Here is a 10,741-nt window from a genome sequence, read left to right on the forward strand (position 1 = left end):
GGTGAGGCAATCTGTTTCCCAAGAGAGAACAGAGCAGGCATTAACTACAAACCCTTGACAAAATCATACCCTCTGAATCTTCACTGGGCCCAATATCAGTCAGTTAAAAACATAATCTGTGGCAGAGAATTCTGAGAGTGTCTGACAGACAGCTAGGGTGAGACCTGCGACACCTGCAAGGAATGAGTAGATTCTTTCAGTCTCTTTCTTTGGGGTCAGGCAAAATCATTTTTACCAGAGAGTACAAATTCTTGCTGACAGATTCCGCCTCAAATCTGGTGGAGAAAGTTGTTACCGAACCCAGGAAGGGGAGTCCTTGTCTGGTGCGCTCAGACTTGCCAATTATCTGTACACTAGTCTTTGAGAAAGAAAGTAACTTTATTGAAATACGCAGAGCAAGAAGCCGGAGGAAGTTCCTCAGATCCGACTCCCTGAGCTACAGGGAAGCAGGACTTATATGTGATTTGGGTAGCAAGATTGTGGCTGCGCAGGCAGAATGGGGAGGGAAAATTCTAGAAGGTGGCCAGGAAACAGGAGGTCACGTGGTTCTTGTTGTCCCTCTCACTTTGGAATAGGGTCCGGGTGATGATTTTCCTTCTGATTCGTTCCTCCTGTTGCTGCGTCCTTTGTTGAGGTCAATTAACAGTCACAGCTGGCCCTTCTGCCCATGTCGGGTGGGCCAAATCTGGCATGGGCTAGTTTAAGGACTAATGGAAATTTACTGGCATTTGTAGGGTCAGGTTACAAAATGTTTCAGAAATTTAACTTTTTCTTTAGTTGCAATGTGATTTTTCTAAAGGGAGACAGCCTCTTTTTGGTGGTGGTGGTGGTGGGGGCTTGATCCTTTATTTTGATAAGCCTTAACTGGCCAACCTGCTTTCGAATGCCCTTTCTCAATAGGTTATCCCACGGAGCTCTATGTCATTTTTATTACTCTAGTAATCCCAAATAATTCTTGGATGTAAAAGAAGGAGAAAAGGGCGATAGTATAAAATCACCAGCTGTTAAGGAGCTTGTTCATGCATCCGTTAAGTGGATGATGGTGGATATCAAATGCTTCTGGTGTTTGTAGGAAATGCACACAAAAATATTTTTGGCGATGGGACATCACTGTAGGTAACTGACCTTCAAATGTCTTGGAAAACCCTTTTTTTTTTTTTGCAACGTTTCTGTAAGTTTGAGATTGTTTCAAAATAAAAAAAGTATTTTTAAAACTACCTGCTTTAATTTCAAAACGTGAGGGTGGAGAAGAAATGTTGGGTGCTCAGCAGCCACAGAAAATAAAGAGGTTGGTTAACTGATAGCCCATAATGTAGTCTAACTGTGGTGGTGAGGGCGGGGGCGGGGGGGTGGTTCTATCTATCCTTTAGCTGGTTGCATTAAAACCAAACCTGTTGCCATCAAGTGGATTCTGACTAACAGCAACCCTATAGGACAGAGTAGAACTTCCCCACGGGGTTTCCAAGGTGTGGCTGGTGGATTTGAACTGCTGACCTTTTGGTTAGCAGCAGAACTCTTAACCGCTATGCCACCAGGGCCCCACCAGTTGCATTCGGCCTGGCTAATTTTTGTAAGATTTCCATTTAACATGAATTTGTATGGAATAGCTACAGCAAAGCAATAACACTGATTTTGAGAAGGAAAAGGTCATTACTGTTTATCACAATAAATGAGAAATAGTTGAAGACATCAATTTATTTGAACAACAGTGCTTGTTTTTTGAGTTATATTTGTTAGCAGGGACCATTCATCAGTAGCCAGTGGAAAGAATCAGACAACTTTTGGAACATGTCTTTAAAAGCCCTTCAGCTCATCATGCTTGCTTTTGCCAGTCTGGTAACCAGTAAGTGTCAAAGGCTGATTTTCTGCAGGCAGACTTTCAAATATCTTCAGGTGAATATAAGTATTATCACCTATTTTTACCTGAAAAGATAAAATTAAATAACTAAATAAGGAGATTCATTTGCATGGATCTACATCAAGTGGAAGATCTACAGGCCTATAAAGACTTTGCTGCAATAAGCTTTTCTTGAACAGCACTCTTAGACCCTTTGCTTCCATAAACCCACCACATTTATTTTATGAGTGAAAGGGCAGGCTAAAGGCATGGCTTGGTGGGGCAACGGTTAAGCGCTCGACTGCTAACTAAAAGGTCAGTGGTTCGAACCCACACAGCAGCTTCGTGGGAGAAAGACCCGCCGATATGCTTCCATAAAGATTACAGCCAAGAAAACCCTATGGGGCAGTTCTACTCTGTCACATGGGGTCACTATGAGTCAAAGGTGACTTGACAGCACACAAGAACAACAAGAAAGGCATAGCAAGAGGCATGGGTCCTAGCTTTATTTTATTCTTTTTTTTTTTTTTCCTATAATCCAGACACAAGTGAAAGTCCAGAGTGGCATTTTATTTTTAACAACGCACAGAGCAAGAAAACAAGTGACAGCCTATATGTTTGGTGAGTCTATTTTCTGACTCCCAAATTGAGACTGTTTGCCATGTAGGTTCTTAAGGGTGAAAAAAATAAACATTGTTCTAGAATATTTGGGATCTGTGGTTCCCATTATGTATATTAAAAAACAACAACAACAGAAACAAGTTGCCATCAAGTTAACTCCGACTCCTGGTGACCCCCTGTGTGTTAGAGTAGAACTGAGCTCCGGAGGGTTTTCATTGGCTGAATTTTCAGAAGTAGATCACCAGGCCTTTCTTCCAAGGCACCTCTGGGTGGACTCAAACCTCCAGTTTTCTGGTTAGTAGTCAAGTGCTTAACTGTTTGCGTCACCCAGGGACCCATAGAACCTACTTTATAAATTCTCAGGGACAGGACTGAACAGGCATAGGGGGAGGACAGCTTCCCTTCTAAAGGTAAATGGTCTTCCTGGGAAGTCATTGGTAAAAAGGTTGAAATGATAGTTTGGGGATGAATCTGAGACCTGGAAAATCACAGTAAGAATTTCCCCTTTGGTTTTTGGTTGAAATAGTGAAAGTTTTATCTTATGATAATATTTACCGTGTTCTGAAGTCCTTTCCTACCTTAATTTTAACAAATGCCATTTATCAAATGTTTACTATGAGCCAGACACTCTGATGAGCATTCTATATACATTATCATATTTACTTCTCAGTTAGAGGCCTGAAGAAAGATGGAACAATGCCAATTTTGCAGATGAGGAAATAGATTAAGAGAGATTAAGTAATTTTCCATAAATCTCTCACCTAAAAAGTAAAAGAAACTGACAGATGGATAGTGAATGCCTACTATGATACCTCCCGAGTGGTAGTCTCTCAAATTTGGCAGATGACGATATATGTATACCATCCTTGTTTTCTTGTGAATTTATACAGACTTATTGATACAGCTTAATTTCCAGAAATTGTATAGAAAATGATTTCATAACAGTTCAGGACATGTTTGGTTTGTGGCCCTGGCTGCCTCATGTGTGAGATCAAAAAATAAAAACCAAACCCATTGCTGTCGAGTTGATTCCAACTCATAGCAACCCTGTAGGACAGAGTAGAACTGCCCTATAGGGTTTCCAAGGAGCACCTGGTGGATTCAAACTGCTGACCTTTTAGTTAGCAGCCATAGCACTTAACCACTATGCCACCAGGGCTCCCATGTGTGAGGTGGGAGGATAATATCTCAGCTGGACCAGATGGTATCTTGAAGCTTATTCCACCTCAAAACTTTGTGATTCTGTATGTCTGAATTAAATGGATTTAGGGAATGGCTTGAGTCATTCATTACCTGGGAAAATAATTTAAACTACTTTGCCCTTTAAATAAGGATTTTTTAAAGATCATTTATGTATTTGACAAGTTACTCAGTGTTGCTATGATACTGGAAGCTATGGCACCAGTACTGAAATACCAGCAGGATCACCCGTGGTAGACAAGTTTCAGTGGAGCTTCCAGAATAACGCAGACTAGGAAGAAAGACCTAGTGATCTACTTCCAAAAATCAGCCAATGAAAGCCCTATGGATCACAATGGAGCATTGTCCAGTGTAGAGCTGGAAGATGAGCCCTCTAGGCTGGGAGGATCATGAAGATGGCGCAGAGCCGGGCTATGTTTGTTTTTGTTATACATAAGATTACCATGAGTCAAAGCCTACTCAACAGCAACTGTCAATAACAGCCACACTTGGGGCTACCATTACTAGGCATCTTGATTTAAGACAACCAGCAGGAACAAATTATATGGTAGGGGAAATAGGGCATATTACATAAAATCAGAAATATCTTTTAGAACCAAATGGAACTCTAACCTTAATGAAGTAATTTAGTCCAGCAACCACTTGACTTTTATACTCTACAGCTTCAAATTCTTCATAAGTCCTATTGGTTTGTTCTTCAAGCTGTGGCTTAACCTTAAGAAAAGAGGAAACAAATTATCAAAGCTATATTGGACTTTGTTTCTGTGATTTACAATTCTGGGAACCTTGTACTCTTAAACGTCCTCCAAGATGGTAATGCAATCTCTGAGTTATTTTCAGTATTTGAAGAAACCATCAAATCTTTAATAAGATTGAGTGGGATAACTAAAATGTTAAATTTTGTTGCTTTAGGCTGAATTTATATCAACTCAGTAATGCAATACGGTAACATTTGACTGGTAAAGCTCTAAAAGTTATATATGTCTTTGGTTAATAAAAAATGGAAAAGCAATCATTACTACTTAATTAAAAAAATTTTTATTTTCAAATAATCTCATACATAACAAAGTTGCAAAAATAGTATACTGAATTCCCTTACACTATTCACACAGTTTCCCTTGATGTTAACATCTTACATAACCATAGTACAACTATCAAACCAGGAAATTATCATCGTATAATACTATTAAGTCATCTATAGATCTTATTTGAATTCTGTCAAATGTCCCCGTTCTGGTCCAGGATCCCATCCAGAATCCTCTTGTTGTTGTTAGGTGACATCTTGTTGATTTGGACTCCTCATGACCCCATGTGACAGAGTAGAACTGACTCCTAGGGTTTTCTTGGCTGCAATCTTTATGGAACATTACATTTAATTGTTATGTCTCCTTAGTCTCCTCTGATCTGGGTCAATTCCTCAGTCTTCCTTTGCCATTCATGACCTTGGCTCTTTTAAAGAGTAACCCGTTGCCATGCAGTCGATTCCAACTTAATGTTGCTGTTAGGTGCCGTCAAGTCGGTTCCGACTCATAGAGACCTTACGTATATCCGAATGAAACACTGCCTGGTCCTGTGCATCCTCACAATCATTGTTATGCTTGAGCCCATTGTTGCAGCCACCTTGTCAATCCATCTCGTTGAAGGCCTTCTTCTTTTTCGCTGACTCTCCACCTTAGCAAGCATGATGTCCTTCTCCAGGGAATGGTCCCTCCTGATAGCCTGTCCAAAGTACATGAGACTAAGTCTCACCATCCTTGCTTCTAAGGAGCATTCTGGCTGTACTTCTTCCAAGACAGATTTGTTTGTTCTTCTGGCAATCCATGGTATATTCAATATTCTTTGCCAACTCCATAATTCAAAGACATCATTTCTTCTTTGGTCATCCTTATTCATTGTCCAGCTTTCACATGCATATGAGGCAACTGAACATAACATGGCTTGGGTCAGGTGCATCTTAGTCCCCAAAGTGACATCTTTGCTTTTCAACACTTCAACGAGGTCTTTTGCAGCCAATCTGCCCCATGCAATATGTTGTTTGATTTCGTCACTGCAGCTTCCATGGGTATTAATTTGTGGTTCCAAGAAAAATGCAATCCTTGACAACTTCAATATTTTCTCCATTTATCATGATATTGCTTATTGGTCCAGTTGTGAGGAGTTTTGTTTTTTTGTATTGAGGGTAATCCATACCGAAGGCTGTAGTCCTTGATCTTCACCAGTAAGTGCTTCAAGCCCTCTTCACTTTCAGCAAGAGTGGTTAATTAATTTGTAGAATGTCCCTCAATTTGGGTTTGTTGGATCTTTTCTTACGATAGATTGAGGATATACGTATTTTGTAAGAATACCACAAAAGCGACGCTACGCTCTTAGTGCATAGCTCCAAGTCTCAGTGCCAGTGACGTTCATTTTGATCACTCAGTTAAGGTGGTATCTGCAAGTTCCTCCACTGTGAAGTTACTATTTTTCGCTTGTGGGGAGCTACTTTGAGGCTATGCAACTATCTTGTCTCTCTTCATACTTTCATCCATTAGTCATCAAGCATCCATTAATGATTCTCTCCCACAACAGTTATTACAGTGGTGTTTACCAAACGGTAATTTTCTATTTCTATCATTCCTTCTACATTTATTAATTGAGATTCTACTTTAACAAAGAGCTTTACTTTCTCCCCTATTTATTTATTTTTTCAATTATTTCTTTATACTAGTATGACTTATGGACATTTCTTGTATTTGGGGGGTTTATACTCCATTACTATTTCTTTTGTTGCTCAAATTGCCCTAGATTTGGCTATCGGGAGTTCCTTCCAGCTGGCTCTCCTGTCCTCTCAACAAGCTACAGTCATTTTATGAGCATTTTCTTACTTTTTGACACTACAGTATGTTCCAGGCTCATTTTGAATTTCCCCTGCCTCAGCCCTGTTGTTGTTGCTAGGTGCCATTGAGTTGATTCTGACTCATAGTGACCCCGTGTACAACAGAACGAAACACTGCCCTGTCCTGTGCCATCCTCACAGTCATTGCTAAGTTTGAGCCCATGGTTGCAGCCACTGTGTCAGTCCATCTCATTGAGGGTCCTCCTCTTTTTTGCTGATCCTCTACTTTATCAAGCATGATCTGAGTAAAATGAAATCCTTGACAACGTCAATCTTTTCTCCATTTATCATGATGTTGCTTGTTGGTCCAGTTGTGAGGATTTTTGTTTTCTTTACTGAGGTGTAACCCATACTGAAAGCTGTAGTCTTTGATCTTCGTTTGTAAGTGCTTCAAGTCCTCTTCACTTTCAGCAAGCAAGGTTGTGTCATCTGCATATCACAGGTTGTTAAATGAGTCTTCCACCAACCCTGATGTCACACACTTTTTCATATAGTCCAGCTTCTTGGATTATTTGCTCAGCATAAGATTGAATAAGACAGGAAAGAAATAAAAGACCAAAATGGATGTCAGAAAACTCTGAAACTTGCTCTTGAACGTAGAATAGCTAAAGCAAATGGAAGAAAGCCTTAGCCCTAGAATCAGCCATTTCTTCAAGGACCCCTTGTTCTTTTATTGGAGAATGGTATTGAGATTCCAAGATTTGGGCACTGTGTATGCTTCTTGTTACTGAGTGTCATTGCTTCTTGGTCTTCTCAGTGAGAAGAGCTACAGAATATATGTATGTATATACTAACACATACACATACTCGTATCTATTCTAATCATCTTTCCCTGTGTATATATATATATATGTGTGTGTGTGTGTGTGTATGAGTTTTTATTCATATATATATATATATATATTCATACTGATACCTCGCATTCAAATCCAGCACCACAGGATTCATCTAGTTTTACCCCTTTCCTAATTTGTAACCCCTTTTCCAACAGTGAGAAGCCTGGCTCTCATTATTCACAATGCATTTATTTGTTCAGGAATTCTTGAGTAGTGTAAATGGTTGATGTGCTTGGCAGCTAATTGAAAGGCTGGAGGTTTGAGTCCACCCAGAGGTACCTTGGAAGAAAGTCCTGGTAATGTACTCTTGCAAAATTGTTGTTGGGTGCCGTTGAGTCAGTTCCAACTCATAGCAATCCTATGTACAACAGAATGAAACACTGCTCAGTCCTGCACCATCCTCACAATTATGTTTGAGCCCGTTGTTGCAGCAACTGTGTCAATCCATCTTGTCAAGGGTCTTCCTCTTTTTCACTGACTCTACTTTACCAAGCATGATTTCCTTCTCCAGGGATTGGTCCCTCCTGATAACATGTCCAAAGTATGTGAGACGAAGTCTCACCATCCTTGCTTCTAAGGAGCATTCTGGCTGTACTTCTTCCAAGACAGATTTGTTCGTTCTTTTGGCAGTCCATGGCATATTCAATAATTCTTCGCCAACACTATAATTCAAAGGTATCAATTCTTCTTCGGTCTTCCTTATTCATTGTCCAGCTTTCACATGCATATGAGGCGACTGAAAACACCTTGGCTTGGGTCAGGCACACCTTAGTCCTGAAAAATTAACCACTGGAAAAAACCCTGTGGAGCACAGTTTTCCTCTGATATGCATGAGGTCGCCATGGGTTGGAATCGACTCAGCGGCAACTGGAACTGAAATAGCTTCAGAACTGCTAACTCATACTCCTATGAAAAGTAAATATTAGTAACTAGAGTACACTGTTTATGTACCATTCTTTTTGTCTTTAATCTTACCGTGTATATAGTCAAGATACTGTATTTCAAAGTTACTTAGGTTAGTTATTTTCTTTCCCACCTTTCAATGTGCTGATGTTATTCATCTGTAATACTTTTCGTTCATTATGGCTCATTTGTTGCATTTTGTATTTCCTTTTGGTTTCCCCTACATTCTGATTGATTTTAATTATTTATTTTTTGGGTATGTGAAGCGACCATGGCTCTAAGAGTCAGAAGTATCCAAAAAGGTATATTCAGAGATATGTCACTGCCCTTCACCCCTTCTACCCAGTTCCCACCCACCCTCTGCAGGTAACCAGTTTCACTAGTTTCTGGCTTAGGCTTCCTGTATTTTTCTTTCTTCCTTTCTTTTTTTAAAAAATAATATTTTATTGAGATTTTGGTGAAAGTTTACACAACAAGTTAGGTGCTCATTTGACAATTGCTGTACAAATTGTTTAGTGACATTAGTTATATTTATCACAATGTGTCAGCATTCTCTTTAGTTGTGTTCTGTTTGTTCAATTTCCAGTACTCTAGTTTCCCTGCCCCCTTATCTTCCTTCTCATCTTTACTTTTGAGGAATTGTTGACATTTTGGTCTCATACAGATGGTTTTTAAGTAGAGCACTGATCTTACAGGTAATATCCTTTATTTTGTGTGCCACTCTGCTATTTCACTAAAAGGTGATCTCAGGATATGTTTGGTTCTAGGTTTAAAGAATGTCTTAGGGTAAAAGTCTCAGGGAGTCTTCTGTTCTCTACTGTTCCAGTTTGTCTGGCTTTTTTTTTTTTAATAAGAATTTGAGTTCGCCATATTTTTATCCCATTCTATCTGGGACCATCTATTGTGACCCTTGTCAGAATGGGCAGTAGTGGTAGCTGGGCACCATCTAGTTCTTATGGTCTCAGGGTAGATGAGGTCGTGGCTGTTGTAGACTTGTCTCTTCTCTGAGCTTTTGATTACCTTCTTACTGTTTTGCTTCCGGTGAGTAGAGACCAGTAGTTGCATCTTAGATGGCTGCTCAGAAGCTTTTAAGACCACAGACTGTACTCACCTCACTAGGATGCAGATCATGATTTTTGTGAACTAAGTCATGCCAGTTGACTGAGTTGTCCCATGAGACTATGGTCCTAAGCTTTCAAACCCAGAAAACTAATCTTGGAAGGTGTTTGGTTATGTCTAAGGAGTATCTGTATTTGTGTCTTCAATGAGTATATGTGCCTGCACCCAAATATTTTTATTTACATGTACCTGTAGATACTTCTGGAGCCCTGGTGGCATAGTGGTTAAGAGCTACCACTGGAAACCAAAAGGTTGGCAGTTCAAATCCACAAGCTGCTAGTTGTAAAATCTATGGGGCAGGTCTACTTTGTCGTATAGGGTCACTACGATTCGGAATTGACTCGATGGCAATGGATTTGGTTTGGTTTTGGTTTATAGATACTTCTATCTGTTCTCACCAATGTACGGACCTGTACTTACCCCTCTACCAATATGCCTATACCCATCTATATGTGCTCACTAATTTTTACTTTGGTTGTGCTGTCCTCACTACATCCACATTCAGTGCTACTTTTCCCATCACCAAAAATAATAAGTCTCTGGGATCTAAAGTGTACTTTCCCATCCCCCCCTCCTCTCCCTGGTAACCACCAATGAACATTGGTCTCTATATATCTATTCTTGTTTTCTTAATAGAGGGATCATCCTGTATTTCTTTTTGCACAAATGGGTAGATACAAGTATATTTTCTTATATCCTCTTTTTTTCCTTACACAAAAGATAGCATAATATAGAGACCCTTTTGTCCTTTTTTTCCCCACTTAGCAATATGTCCTGCATAGTACTCCATTGTGTGAATGTACCATAGTTGCTTCAACCACTCCCCTATGGTACATCCATGCCATGGAGCACTATTCAGCCATACAAAAGCACGAGAAAGACCTTTATCAATGGATTTGGGCTAATTTCCAGGATATATTGTTAACCTCTGCTTCCATTGTCACATCTCCACTCTGACTCTGACCTTCCTGCCTTCCTCTTATAAGGACCCTTGGGATTACACTGAGCCCGCCTGGATAATCCAGGATGATCTCCCCATCTCAAGATCCATAATGTAATGACATTCGCAAAGTCCCTTTGCCATGTAAGGTAACAGATTCACAGGTTTTGGGGATTAAGACATGGACATCTTTAGGGGGTGATTATTATGTCTACCTCAGGGGGGTGTAAGCCTGGATCCCAGCATTCCTGAACCAAGTATAAGAAGGGAGCTAGAGAGTTTTAAATTCAATAAGTAGACTTTTTATTTATTTATATTTTATTGTACTTCAGGTGAAGGCTTACAGAACAAATAGTTCCTCATGAAACAGTAGTACACATATTGTTTTATGACATTGGTTAACAACCCCA

The 10,741-nt window shown here is 39.8% G+C and overlaps 1 protein-coding gene across 1 annotated transcript in view; it reads right to left on the reverse strand.

The window, feature by feature from the left end:
• Window positions 1-1,794: 1,794 nt before the first annotated feature.
• The window catches only part of CSTA (cystatin A), a 20,494-nt gene continuing 11,547 nt past the window's right edge, over window positions 1,795-10,741 (reverse strand). The window contains exons 2-3 of the mRNA XM_004373631.1: window positions 4,271-4,372; window positions 1,795-1,923 (exon numbers count right to left, since the gene is read on the reverse strand). Coding sequence (XP_004373688.1) covers window positions 1,795-1,923; window positions 4,271-4,372 — 231 coding nt within the window. The remainder of the gene's footprint in view (window positions 1,924-4,270; window positions 4,373-10,741) is intronic.

The sequence above is a fragment of the Trichechus manatus genome, unplaced genomic scaffold (assembly GCF_000243295.1).
Source record: "Trichechus manatus latirostris isolate Lorelei unplaced genomic scaffold, TriManLat1.0 scaffold00026, whole genome shotgun sequence".
Classification (NCBI taxonomy): Eukaryota; Metazoa; Chordata; class Mammalia; order Sirenia; family Trichechidae; genus Trichechus; species Trichechus manatus.